The following is a 13,557-nucleotide window of genomic DNA, read 5'->3' as shown; positions in this document are numbered from 1 at the left end:
ATGATTGTTAAGTGTCCTTCCATCCAGCCATGTGCTTCCGGTCGGGAACTGTTCTATGTTTTCATATAGATTTGCTGTTTTTAAAATGTGGTCGACGATTTTTGTCCATCAAGCGTAGACCTTCAGCCTGCAGCCCACACAGTAGTCCATTGGCGTCAATCAAGGTTAAATAAAATGCAATCGAAAGATAAAATGCCTCGTTTTCTTTGTCCGTGTGCTGGTCAGCGTTATTTTCAGACCTCTATTTTGAAATATAATTGCGCTTCGAAAGCAAAGAGCGGAAATCGCGCAGACTGCGTACAGTTAGCTTTACACACCGTGGAAATCATGTTTGGTAGGCAGCGAGTGTTGGGGAGTCTCATACAAAGACCGCATCTTTAGTGTTTGTTACGGTTTGGTCATTTATATCACCGGGATTATATCTGTCCTCCGCGACAAGAGACGCTACTGGTTTGTCCGAAAGCAGCTAATTGTGTTTTCGCATCCGCTGTTGCTAGCTAGTGTGAAGTGGTTAGCTGGACGGCGTTAACGTTGATGGGAGCTAACGTTTACGTCAGGTTGGAATCGAAAATCATCAGCGGTTTTGTTTGACGGCAATTCAGTGATTACAGGAGCTCCAAGCGGCAATATTTGCAGTCCTGCAGGGCTCACCGGGGAACCATGAAAGAGAAGTGGCTGAAGGCTAACGTTATATAGCTAGCTGTATGGTTAGTGTGTGCTGTCCTCGGTGCCACGGTGCCGTGTAGCTGTCCACGTCTAGTCTGTCTGCTGTGTTTAACGTTGCCAGCTGAGCTAGGCCACGTCCCTGCGGGCGTATTTCACTGACATTGGACGAGTTGCAGAGAAGATGCCTAGTGTGCGGAAGGAGGACGGAGAGTAAAGATCAGTCAGAAATGTGAAAAGTCTTGAACATTCATGACTGTCTGCCCGTGTAGTGTTTGCATTTTCGAGCGGTTGTCGCATATACGCGGCATGTCACGTAGACGGATGTGTTTTACAGCGGGAGAATACTCTCATTGAGCTTTGTAGGTTGCAGTAACAACCTTAAGTCAAGATACACTTTGTTTTTGAGATGGTCGGGTTTGGTGCAAACCGACGGGGAGGCCGCCTCCCGTCCTTCATCCTCATCTTCTTGATGGTGATCATCGCCATACTGTCTTTCAACTACTGGACAGTGTCCAACAGGCACGGGCGCTTGCTGGATGAGCTGGCGGAGGTGCAGACGCAGGTGAAGCGCACGGACGCGGCGCGGAACCGGTTGGAGAAGCGGAACTCGGAGCTAATGGTGCAGGTGGACACGCACAGGAAGCAGATCGACCAGAAGGATGGAGACTACAGCGTCCTGGAGGGCAAGCTGCAGGCCCGAGAGGCGCTCATCAAAAAGTGCACTGATGATAAGGTACTGTAGAAGTGTCTGATCACACGCCGGTCTGATGGCATTAAGTTTACTGTATTTACTGAAATCTAGAGCTGCAACAATTAATCGATTAGTTGTCAACTATTAAATGAAATGCAACTACTTTGCCAGTCGATTTTATACGAGAAAAGGTCAAAATTCCAGCTTTTAATGTGAACATTTTGTGGTTTCTTTACTTCTATATGACAGTAAATTAAATATCTAGGGGTTGTGGACGAAACATGAGATTTTAGAATGGATTCTTGGGCTTTGGGAAACACTTACTGACATTTTTCACCAACAACTAATTGATTAATCACAAAAATAATCGACAGATTATTAATGAAAATAATTGTTAGTTGCATCCCTTCTGAAATGTAGCACGTCCAGAAACAGGTAACCAAAGTTTTCACAAACTGCAGAGTCGTTGTTTGGTAAAGGTGGGTGACAACAGCAAAGTCAAGTATCGTAGTAGCTGTTCACTCACTACCTCTATGAAGTGTGCTTCTATGTTGTGGGTATGGTTGTTAATGCTCTTTTACGATATATAATAAAGGGGTGGGCGCCAAGTTGTTGAGAAAGAAAATAGCGATGGGAGTACAGTGACAAAGCAGGTTCACTCCTCATTTCACTCAACTAGTCCGACAAGTTTAGATGATAAGAGATGATTAGAGGTCCCACAAAACTGCAGTCACAGCACAATAACAGCTGAAGTCATTCCACCATGTCTAGTCTCACCACAAAATCTACATTCTGTTGTAATCGCACTCTTATTTAATCTCCCCTGTCTATCTTGAAAACTTTGTAAATCATGATGGAGGTAGCTCGTAAGGAGAGGGCAGTGTGTTGTCTTCAGTAATCTATGGTACCAAGTGGCAAATAATGCATGCAGCTCATCCTCGGTTGGAAACTCCTTCTTGACTTCTTCTTCACCGATAGAGTATTTTTCTAGAAAATCACGGCTCATAGGTCTCACAAGTGCTTTAATATCCCTTTGGAGTCTTGAGGGAAAAAGTGTGTAATGGTGTTGTTTCACTGTGCCTATGCTTTTAAGCCACAATTTATTTAAGTGTTCATCCACACTGGTGAAAGCTGCATGATTTACAGATCTGCTTTTATCTGTATGTGCTATTGGTTGATCATCCTATCTAAATTATTAGCTCAGTGAGGAAGTCCACTTTCATTCCACACAATATTGATTTTTGGTTTGTTAAGTTGTTTACCAGTCTTGAGTCTAGTTGTTTAAAATCCACTTTTCCTTACATTACTCCCACCTATCTGCCATTAATTCATAGGGTACAAAAAATATAATCACATTCCCAAAGAAAAACAAAATCCAGCTTGACTTTTTTTATGCTGTATTTCTATTCATTTTTACGCATTTTTAGGGCTTTACGTATTCACTGTGAGTGGCCCGTTTGTATGCTCCACAAGGCTATTCCCACCTTTTGTCTTGTGCGGTGGCCCAGCCAGCAGTCCATGTTGTGTGTCCAGCTGCCCTGGGAGGCGTTTAGACAACAGATGGGAGGGAGGTTTTCCTGTAATTTGCATCCAGTCTGACATGCTTATTTTGCATTGGCAGCCATACATTAGTTCAGCTCATGTTTATCTTATGTGTGGTGTAGCGTCATACTCAAATCAGCAGACACATTAGACATGATGTCTCTTTTGAACAGAAGCATAAGGTGACTTGAAGCCTGCGTGCAAGATCATAGCCAATTCAACTGTGAGAAAAAAATTTATTCTGATTTGTAAACTTTCAACTCACTACCCATTGATAATCAATGACTTGTACACTAAAGAAACACCGAAGTATATTTGCAAATTAATCAGCATGAACATCAGGTTGGGAGCAATGTCATGTTTTGCGCAACATTTGCTGACAAGCTGTCCTTGACTGCAGCACATCAAACTTCCTCCTAGCTTCTTGAGTGCAGTTACTTAGTGATCAGGGTGATAACACAGCGTGTAATGAGTCATGTATTGTACAGAAATAATCTTATATCTAATGATTAAATCAACAAGAATCAGCTGTAAGTGGAATGGGGATTTTTTTGATGATTTTGTGTTCTGAAACTTTTCTCCTGCCAGACCATTGCACACTGTGAGCCAAATTCTATATTCTGTGGCCAGATCAAATCATAGCACACCTACAGCCCTGTAACACTTAGCCTTGTGTTTAGTTGCCTGTTCTGCTGGTACTGTTTAATCTTTAATTAAACTGATGTGTTTTACTGACCATTTTTTTGCTTTTAGTCCATACTAAAATTCCTCCTGTCACCTAAATTGTTTTACACTATTAAAATCTATTTTTGTGAAAGAGATTTAAAAAGCCAGAGCTTAGATTTTTTTTGTATAGTGGGTGAAGTGTGGAATCAAGAGGAGTCTAAGCTTCCAGTTTTCTTGATTGTAGCTTCAGTATCCGGCTCCCTGTTTCCGTATTCAAGATAAAGGAAGGGGTTGAATAGCTGTTGTTCCACTCCTTCCCTTTGTCAACAGCCCATCCCTGTTTCAACAGAGCTGCTTGCCCCATACAGTGAGAGGCCTGCAATGCAGAGAAAAAATACTGACAGTTTAGTAGAGTCTTTAGTGAGCCGCCATACAGTACAGATATATAGTCTTGTGGTCTTTAGTTGCAAGAAGGACTCATGTAAGCTTCTAGTTCATACAGCTCATACAGCCTGTAAACAGTCTTGTTGTGCTGTCGTCTATGCAGCCTATTTAAGCAGGCTGCAGGGGGACGTTGTGAACTACCAGTGAGAGAGTGACAGGAAGAAGCTTTAGTTTTGGCAACAGTTGGCACTGCTGCTATATTTCCTCTCCTCTTTACTCACTGCCTTCTGCCTCGGTCAGTTGTAACACATTCAAGAACTCAGACCATCTCAACGAATTCCAAAGGTGAAAGTTTTTGAGAAAAGGGAAAAAAAAGGTGTCCCTCACACCCCTCCTGCAGCACACTGTCCATTGATGTGCTCATGGTGTTACAAACAGTCATTACTCTTTTCTGTGGTATTTCTCCCCTTGTTACTCTGCCAGAAATTCTGTCTTCATCTGTATTTTGATGTGATGTGATTTTTGTAAGGTAACAACAGTGTGAACTTTTGTGGACTTTTTCATGCTTTCTGTCTGCTTTAACACTTCTCACCATTGTGACATAAAAGTGTGGACATTATTTGAGACAAACACAACTTGTAGTTTCAACCTTCACAAAAAAAAACAACTTTTTAACAGCCGTGTTGGAAACCTGTGGGGATTGAGTGTTTGATGATCTAAAGATAGATTTTCTTTATTATTTCATCAAGGTTTTTAATCTTAGTTTCACTCCACTCTACTGCCCTCCTTAACTGATTTCCCCCCTCCCTCCCTTTGAGTGTATGCATACAACTGAGAGTTTAATTAGAACACAAAGTAGAGAGCAGCCAGCAGTTTTATTTAATATCATAGCAAGCATCTGTGTGGGCTGCAGGTGGATTTCACATCTGTCCTGGTTATAAGGGTTGTTGTATTGGGTTGCATCACAGTCTACATGGGTTTCCATTTTCCTGGGTATTCAGTGTAAAGTGACCAAGAAAAGCCTGCTTCAGAAAAGATCCTGAACCAGCTATTTATGGGCTATCCGTTTCTGTACTGGTGTTTTCTGCATGTTACAAAGGCACTTGTTCTGTTAAAGAACCATTGTGTAAGATTTAGGGCTAACTGTTGGCACTAGTGCGATATAATAATCAGATAATCATGTTTTCATATTGGTATATAATCACCTTAAAATATGAATGTTTTTTGTCACCTTAGAATGAGCCCTTTATATCTACAAAGGGAGCAGGTCCTCTTCCACGTTGTTTGCCGTGTTGCACCGCCATGTTTCTACAGCAGCCTAGAACGGACAAAGCAAACGCTTGCTCTGCAGAGAGCCTTCCGCATTTTCTCGACTTTCGTGGCCATCATAGGTTTTACATGCTTGGAAGGGGAGGGTATTCAGTTTGTTGCAATCTGCAACCTCCATGCTAGATGGCACTAAATCCTACACAGTGGTCCTGTAAGTTTAATGAGTTTTCAATCACCAGGTTAAAGTCTAATACCCCATACTGGTTTTGATGGGCAGAAACGTATTGCCCTGTAGCAGTAATTAAATAGAATGCCACAGCTGTTCGTGCTGGGAGGCCTTGTTTCACAGAAAAACAAGACATACCTGTTCCTCCTTGTTTTCTTGTGTTAATGGTAGCCCAGTGTGTCTAACAGAGTGCGAAACTGTGTGTTGCACTCTGTTAGACACCCTGTTGCGCAGCTAATAAGTGATCTGTGACTTGGTAGGGCTGCTTTTAATAGACTAGAGTCAAAATGTATGTAACTTTCTTTCAGCTTGTTAGACTCCTGAACCGGTTTTTCTCTCTTCTTTACAGATGAAGCTGCAGAGTGATGTCACCGCCCAAATGACAGAAATCCAGAGGCTGAAAGGTAGGACTTCCTCCTTGTCTGGTCAGTAGAGGGCACTCTGAAACACAGTAGTCTAGCAGTACAGGATCTGAAATGATAGAAAGTCTCTACATAAAGCATTATAGTTGATTTAACAGACATTTAACAACTAAACCTCCCCAAAATATTGTGTGCATGTTTGTGTTGCTGCAAACAGAGCAGCTGAAGGAGCTGAAGCAGGAGATCATGAAACAGGAAGAGCAGCTAAGAGAAGTGAAGAAAAATAGCACTACCTTGGAAAGAAAACTGGAATATGAAAGGTATGCTATGTTATTGGGTTTTCAGTTGAATGTGGAATATAATGGAGTGATATTGGTCATCTTAACTTCCTACTTCTTTGTCTTAATATGATAATCAGCTAAATAAGGCTGATTGTATCTGTGTGATATTTTACTTACATTGCGTGTTGTAAGGTTTTTAAAAAAGATTTATACCTAACTCAGTTTTGCAGGTTTTCAAAAAAGTCTGTTTGCTCAAATCTACGGAGCCCCGCAGTGGCCATATGAAGGAATATATAGGCCACGGTTTACTACATTTAAGCTTGAAATGCTAAAAAAGGAGATAATAAATTAGATAATTTATTCCCAGGCTTTGGTTGATTCTTGCACAAGAGATAAGTATATACACTACATTGAATGCATAGTAGGGCTGACTACAGTACATCTTAATTCAACTATACCAGCCGTGCGTAAAGATGCACACAAGTCATTCAACAACACAGTTAGCTATCACCTAAATAAAAAAAAGACCCCTCTGCCTGTTTATATAATCAACCTGACATAAATTCTTCACCAAAATGAACCTGTGTTGAACACAGTTTGTCTGCGCGCAGTCTGCTCAACATAGAGACAAGACACAATAGTCTTGGTTAAAAACAATGCTGATGTAATGAGATGATGAGTAAAGGTCTATGCTTCATGCATGAACATGATCAACTTAGAATCTAAGAGTGCAAACCCATAGACAATGGTGACAAACAGTCACTGAATCAGCAACGTTTTCATAACATATATAAACAGCTGACACATAGCACTTTTTTAATTTAAGGCAATGCTAACAGTGTTGTGTGAATCTTTACTATACTGGCTGTGGTCTTAATGCACAGTGGGTATACTTGGATTAAGATGTACTGTAGTTTTACATTGATAGCCTACCGATGCAACATAGTAGATACATTTATTTAGTGTGTACAAATTAACTAAAAAGGCGGGAACAAATTGTACCTTGTGCACATGCAGTAGCATTTCAAGCACTTGATGTCGTAAAAAGTGGTCTCTATGTATTTTACAATACGTTTTATATTTTGGTGGAATAAATCCCAGTTTATGTTGATGAAATTGAAGGGGAATATGTGTTAACTAGTTTACAGTGTGGACGTCAGATTGCGCAGCTAAAAGACGAGTATGAAGAAACAAAAAAGACCCTGGAGGAAGAAGCATCAAAGCTAAGACAGGTTAGTGTTGATAAAATCCTGACAAACAGGTTAATGGTCATTCTATAGAAAATGGGCCATGATTGTGTCCTCTGGTACATGTTGTGTTTGTTCAGCACTGCTGCATCTATTCATTACACTCAGATTTTTAGCGCAGATGTATGGATAGTACCCAGCCAAGCTCAGCTAATTCCCCTCTCTGTTTCGGTCAAAGCTCCCCTGTTTGTTAAAGTGTCTTAATCTCTTCATTTTCCATGTGCTCCTTCTCTGATTCACCTTTGATAATTCTTCAGAGTGTCATGGATGGCCAAAAGGTTGTAGTGGCAGGTAGACATGCACAGGGAGCCCCTGGTGCGGAGATGGTTGGAGAGCGCCATACAGTGGCCACTCACCGGCATGACAGCCCAGATTTAAAAGGTACAGTGGATGTGAGAGTTTCAACCAAAGCTTATACTGTCTTGTCTGTTCTTTCTCATATTGCTTATGCACTAAATGTAGTATTTGATCGCTGTAAGAAACTGCACACCAATTGCTCTTGTCAAGAAGAATTGTATATATGGTCTTTGTACTCGGTTTGTTTCCCGTGTATGTTTCTGTTTATGTAATTGTCACATTCCTTCTGCTCTCTTACAGAAGAGATGGGTAAGCCCGGCAGTGATGCTGGCATGCCTGGTATTGAAGACAGCGAGGTGGGAAAAATAGATGATGTGCAATTTGGTAAGCAATGGACCTAAATTGTTAAAAGCAAATTTAGGTTTGCAAACCAAGTGGATTAATGAGTGAGGAAAATTACATAGAAAGTGTTTACACTGAAATTTTAACTAATTTCTAAGGCATCATGGGCAGCACAAGATCAAATAAAACAATAATAAAGACGGTGCCAGTGCCAGACTTTGCTCTTTTTCTACACTATTTATCATTTTTAATTAGTGCTGTAGTAAGGTCAGGAAAAGCCACTCCCTTATATGTCATTGAACATGAAAACAACAAACAACAGCTTTTCTCCAAATACTTACTGTATTTCTGCTGCACTGTGCTTTGCCACTCAATTTGTCTACAGCCTTGAAGAAACCAGCCATCACTCAGAAGCATGATGAGGCCCCTGATCTGGTTGTAGGAGCTGGTGCTGGACCTGGTGTTGGGGCAGCCGATGGCCCTGGTCTCCAGGGCCTGTCCCTGGACCAGCCCAGGCTCCAGCAGGACAGAGTGGAGGGCCGAGCAGCGGTGGTTGCGCCTCCAGGCATCGTGAAACAGGCAGAGAAAACTGTAGTGTTTGAAGAAGACAACAAGGCAGGTATCAAGGCAGACGAGCTGGGAGAACAACAGAGACAGCTTCGAGGTACAGAATGCACCGCATCCATGTAATTCATATTAATTATAATAGTCTGTCTTTAGAGGCATGTGATAATTCATTCTTAGGCTTCATTGAAGTGTAGCTTTACTGATTTAATGCTTTCAGTTATGTTTCTTTCACTGAATCTTCAGTTAATTGAAGGCGAGAGCGGAGAACTGTTATCTTTTGCTTGCAGTTTTGACTTTTTTAATGAGTTTCCCAGTCTTGTGTAACATCTTTCAAAACTTCAGATGCTACATTAAAGAATACAAATGTATTAGATGTACCACCCTGTGCTTTATGAGTAAGAGGTTATAAAAAGGCATGGATTTGCCCTTTATAGTGAAGTAATCTTGATGTAGCTCAGGAGATTTACTAAACAACTAAACAAATTTTGCTATTCTCTTGATCTTTAATAAAGAATGTTGGGCCTTTTGGTATTGGATTTTAGACGCACATATACTGTAACAGAAATCTCTTTCTTATCGTCAGCTCCTGATAATGTCAGGGGTGACAGCGAACACCTGAAGGGAATTCCTCTGCCCCCCAACCCGGCCCAGGTGCCCAACCCCATCCAGCCTCACCGCACCAAAGACCAAGTTCAAGCAGAGCCAGTCCACCACCGCCAGAGTAAGTTCCTCCACGACACCTTGAAAAAGGGAATACTGTCATTTGCAAGGGAGGTTTTTGGTTGGAGGTTTTTATTAACCTGTTGATTGGTGATTAATTTTGAAGGGGTGGGGGGAAATAACATTACATGTGAAATAATAAGTATTATCACAGTTATTCTTGTTAGCTCTGCCTTTGTGCTTAGCTGCTGCCTCTTAGATCTCTGTGATGTGTGTCACAAGAGAGTAAAATACAATTTGGTGTCATGCCATCGGCATGAATTTAGTCCGTTGCTAACTGGTTACACCCCTACTTCTATGTAGCACGCTTTCATCTGTTTGTAAGTCATCTGTGAGTATGGGTAGGAGCACTGTCAGGGAGTAGAGACAGGGCTCAGTTGCAGAGGAGAGGAGACAAATGACGCACCTGGCTCCCAGATGATCCTTTCCTGCTGCCTGGCTTCTGCTCTACTCTGCTGCCTTTTCTCCCTCCTTCTTCTCTGTTTTCATATGTTCTGTTCTTTCATCTAACTTAAACATCCACCTCTCCCTCTGCAGCTCTGCTGCTTGAAACACTGGCTGTATTCAGTTCACGTCTTCATTTGGTTTTTCCGTCTAATCTTCTGCCTCTGATCTCTTTACACTTGCATCCTATTATGGCAAATTAACACCCGACACCCACCAGATGTCTCCTTTTTGGCAGTGTCTGGTGCTCACTAGACATGAGCAGCCCAAAGACACTTTCTGGCTCAGTGCATCTCGAGTCCCCACCCAGTCCTGTCGTGAGCAACACTGCAATCGCAAATCTGTAGGAGGTGAGAGAGGAGCATAGACTGCCTCAGATGCTTGTGTGATCGGGATTGTAAGTCAGAGAGTAAAAACACAATTTCAGCTATTTTGAGATTATTTATACATTGTTCATTGATATATGATCAGTTTTTCTGATTAGCAATTTCAGAAACCTCCAATCAAGAAGTCTTTTTTATTTTTTCACAAACGGTGCTCATTTAGTTAAAACAGTTTGTGTAGTTGTCTCCATTTTAACGTGGCCACTTGAAACAATGAAAATGCCTTCTTCCTGTTCAATATTAAAGCATGTAAAACATAGGAAAATATTTTAAATGATTGGAAAATGTCACTGTTCCACTGTGACTTGTTCATATCCACAATATCCAGTAAAAAGACCTCAATTTCTAGCTTCTGTTTTTAGTCTTCTTATAATTTGACACACATCAAATATTGGTTTATAGCATATAGAGCAATTGGTATCCTCCTCCAACATTTAAAGTTTAAATGGCCAACCCCAGCAGGCTTCTCTATTTAAAGCTGCTTTGATAATGGAATGAATTCAATGAAACACCACACTTGCTGGATCTATGGCCCTCAAAATGACCCTTGAGTTGATCAACACTATTCACAATACCCACAAAAACAAAACATACGATGGGATTTACAGCAGAGCTATTGTATGTGATTGATTGGATTGTACAGATGATTAAGCCTGTAACTTAATTAGCGCTCAGTGCTCTCCAGACATTAAACAGCCTCTCATTATAAGGGAACCCCATTTGTTTCCACTCGACTCTGCTTTCAAGTCCATGATTGACTTTCCTTTACTCCTCAGAAACACTTGTCTTCTAATTAACGTCCGAACCATGTATCTACTCACCTCATCTTCCTTATCTTTTGTCATCTTCCTCATGCGATCACTTGTTCCTTCATGCATTCATTATGCAGTATTTCACCCATTCCTCCCTGTCTCCCTACAACTGCCTTCGCTTCCCTCCCTTCCTGATGAGGCCCTTCTCTGCCTCCTGCAGGCCGGTTCTTTGATGAGAACGAGTCCCCAGTAGATCCGCAACACGGCTCTAAGCTAGCGGACTACAATGGGGATGATGGGAACGTGGGTGAGTATGAGGCCGACAAGCAGGCCGAGCTTGCCTACAATGAGGAAGAGGATGGTGATGGTGGGGAGGAAGACGTTCAAGGTGAGCCAGGTCGGGGGACTGGACTGCCTGTCCAGATGTGTATCCACCATTCCTCCCTTGCTCCCTCCCTCCACCCCTGTCCTGCTGCCGCCCCCCCTGCATTTTTCCTGACAGTTAGCTCACAGTACCCTGAGTTTGGACCTTGAATCTACTATAAACTACAGATATTAAAGGATTACGTCAAAGACACCTTCAGGGCCAAAGCAGGACTGTGATGCATGCAGTCCAGGATGAGTAACTGAATTGTGTTTAGACACAATAACCGTCTTAGCAAAAACCTGACCCAGGAACTTGTGGTTCTGTGAGAGTAAATAAGTTGCCATCTAGTATTTTCTCTCCTGCCTCTGCTTTATTTTAGCTATACCACCTGTCTGTGCCCACCACACAACTGACCCACATCTAGACCAGTAGATAAATATAGCTCACTGTGTTTGTGAACACGTCTGTGTTCTCCTTGAAATATTGAAATGCATGCCCATGTTTTTTTCTTTGTTGTTATCATATCCTGCCATTAATTTCTGATTGCTTATTAGATTAGAATTTTAATATTAATGAGAGTGTAATAATACTGCATTTGGAGAATGCTGTTTTTGTTACCATCCATCTGAAAAAAACAAAACTAATTTCCCTCATGTTAGGCTAGTGAGTAGAGTTTGGCTGTGATTTGTCATTTTTATTTGTTTTATCTGTGTTAAACTGTTCAAATTGTGTAGTCTCGGATTTCAGTGAAAATCTAGGATGTTCTTGTCATCATAATGTCCTACGAGGAAGACACTTATTGCTCGATAGATGTAGGAAGCATTTCTTCCCAGAATTGGATGTATCCGCTCGATACATTTCTTCTACATTAAAACTACGAACAAAAAGGTCCTGCACTGTTCACACAGGATGGATGTGAACATCTTCAAACTGAGCTGAACATCAGCACTTTAACCTGGAGTATTTGTTTCATCTCACATCCAGTGTGCTCACATATCTAAAACCATAAAGAACATAAATCCTGATACTTCTTGACTGCATTGTATATGACTGTTTTTTATGGATGTACACTGTAGCAGATTGGAATCGAGCTATTGATATGATTGGACTGATAGCGAGGGCACAGTTAAGATAAATTATTATCAGTTCTCCTATATAGTTAGAGCACTTCATTGAGTGTATTTTCTGTAATCTCTAATGTTTGTGTTGCTTTCTTTTTTCCACAGATGATGATGATCGGGACATGCAGGGAGACCGTGCTGTGGATTATGGGAAAAGACATCAAGCCATTGACATTCTTTGAATGGGAACTCGTACAGCTGTAGCTCATTAAAATGTTCAGGCCTTCCTCTCAAACCAAGGTCTTTGGTGACAAATAGTTTGAGCATCAGTATGTTTAAGAATTTATAGGGTGCATCCTAAATGTCATGGACTATTTTTAAGATCAAACATTGCAACTAATGAATTAATTCTGAATAACGTAACATAATACAAGAAAAAAAAGTCATGGCATTGTCCTGAGCTGCTGTTGATTTGCTAATGGTTCTAAGTTATAACAGTAGAGATGATATCCTGTACACTGACTGTTGGGTTTTGTTATTTGATAACTGCCTCAGTTCCTAACGGAGTGGTCGTAAAGAGCCCTGTTCACTCACACCTGAACTTCAAGATCGAAGATGTGTTTTGTTTTTGCTACTCTCCTTTACAGGTTGCTGTTGCTTGATACAAACTCTTCACCTGAGATGTTTATCAAAGAGACTAATTCGGCATTCTGCCTTTCTAACAATTTTGGGACTTGTACATGGAACACCGTTTTTTTCGTTTACAGGAGTGGAAATGCATTACAGATGCCAAGGACTTTACTTATATGGCCTATTAAATCCATTTCTTTTCTTTGTGACAGAGACTCAAAACTGCTCCTCATTCTGTTTTTTTAATGATGCCATTGCATGCATTTGAAACTTTTTATTAATAATCAAACTAAGCAAAATAATGATGCTTAAGCAATACTTAGAGCGTGTTAGTATCCTCCACAGTGTGCAAAGATTAACCAAGCACATATGGAACTGACCAACTGTACACATGCTTCCATTAATGAAGTCTCTTGTACATAATGTAGTTGAACTGTTACCGTTTGTACCGAGGACACCTAATTCCTCACCTTTAGGGAAATCCGCGACCATGAAATCAGTTCTGTTTTTGCAGCCAGGAAAATTGATTCCTCATGGAAAGGCACATTGAATGTAATTTAATTTTATTAAAGGTGATGCTTCGTGTCATTTCTCAGTTGTGATAGTGCTTTAGAGTCGATGTAGAAATAATAGTTTGTCATCAGCAGTGAGTGGATTATT

At 41.0% G+C, this 13,557-nt stretch overlaps 1 protein-coding gene across 4 annotated transcripts; it reads left to right on the top strand.

Moving 5' to 3' along the window:
- Positions 1-324: 324 nt before the first annotated feature.
- Positions 325-13,106, top strand: golm2 (golgi membrane protein 2). Of its 4 annotated transcripts, none has more exons than XM_041943574.1 (10): positions 325-1,399; positions 5,794-5,848; positions 6,024-6,126; positions 7,229-7,319; positions 7,592-7,715; positions 7,935-8,015; positions 8,359-8,637; positions 9,124-9,261; positions 11,060-11,227; positions 12,433-13,106. In XM_041943574.1, exons 1-10 carry the CDS (start codon positions 1,073-1,075, stop codon positions 12,507-12,509), a joined length of 1,443 nt encoding a protein of 480 aa, XP_041799508.1. In that variant the 5' UTR covers positions 325-1,072; the 3' UTR covers positions 12,510-13,106. The 4 variants fall into 4 exon arrangements, with proteins under 4 accessions (XP_041799508.1, XP_041799500.1, XP_041799528.1 ...); XM_041943566.1 differs by having other exon boundaries at positions 7,932-8,015; XM_041943594.1 differs by lacking the exon at positions 11,060-11,227.
- The last annotated feature ends 451 nt before the right edge of the window (positions 13,107-13,557 follow it).

This window comes from Chelmon rostratus, chromosome 1 (genome assembly GCF_017976325.1).
Source record: "Chelmon rostratus isolate fCheRos1 chromosome 1, fCheRos1.pri, whole genome shotgun sequence".
In the NCBI taxonomy this organism is placed as follows: Eukaryota; Metazoa; Chordata; class Actinopteri; order Chaetodontiformes; family Chaetodontidae; genus Chelmon; species Chelmon rostratus.
This window is presented reverse-complemented; position numbering and strand designations above follow the sequence as displayed.

Excerpts from the sequence above, each read along its gene's own strand:
- golm2 (XM_041943566.1), top strand. The coding sequence starts at position 1,073 with ATGGTCGGGTTTGGTGCAAACCGACGGGGAGGCCGCCTCCCGTCCTTC. Across the intron at positions 8,638-9,123 it reads ACAACAGAGACAGCTTCGAG|CTCCTGATAATGTCAGGGGT; the intron begins GTACAGAATGCA and ends TCTTATCGTCAG. Across the intron at positions 9,262-11,059 it reads GCCAGTCCACCACCGCCAGA|GCCGGTTCTTTGATGAGAAC; the intron begins GTAAGTTCCTCC and ends TGCCTCCTGCAG.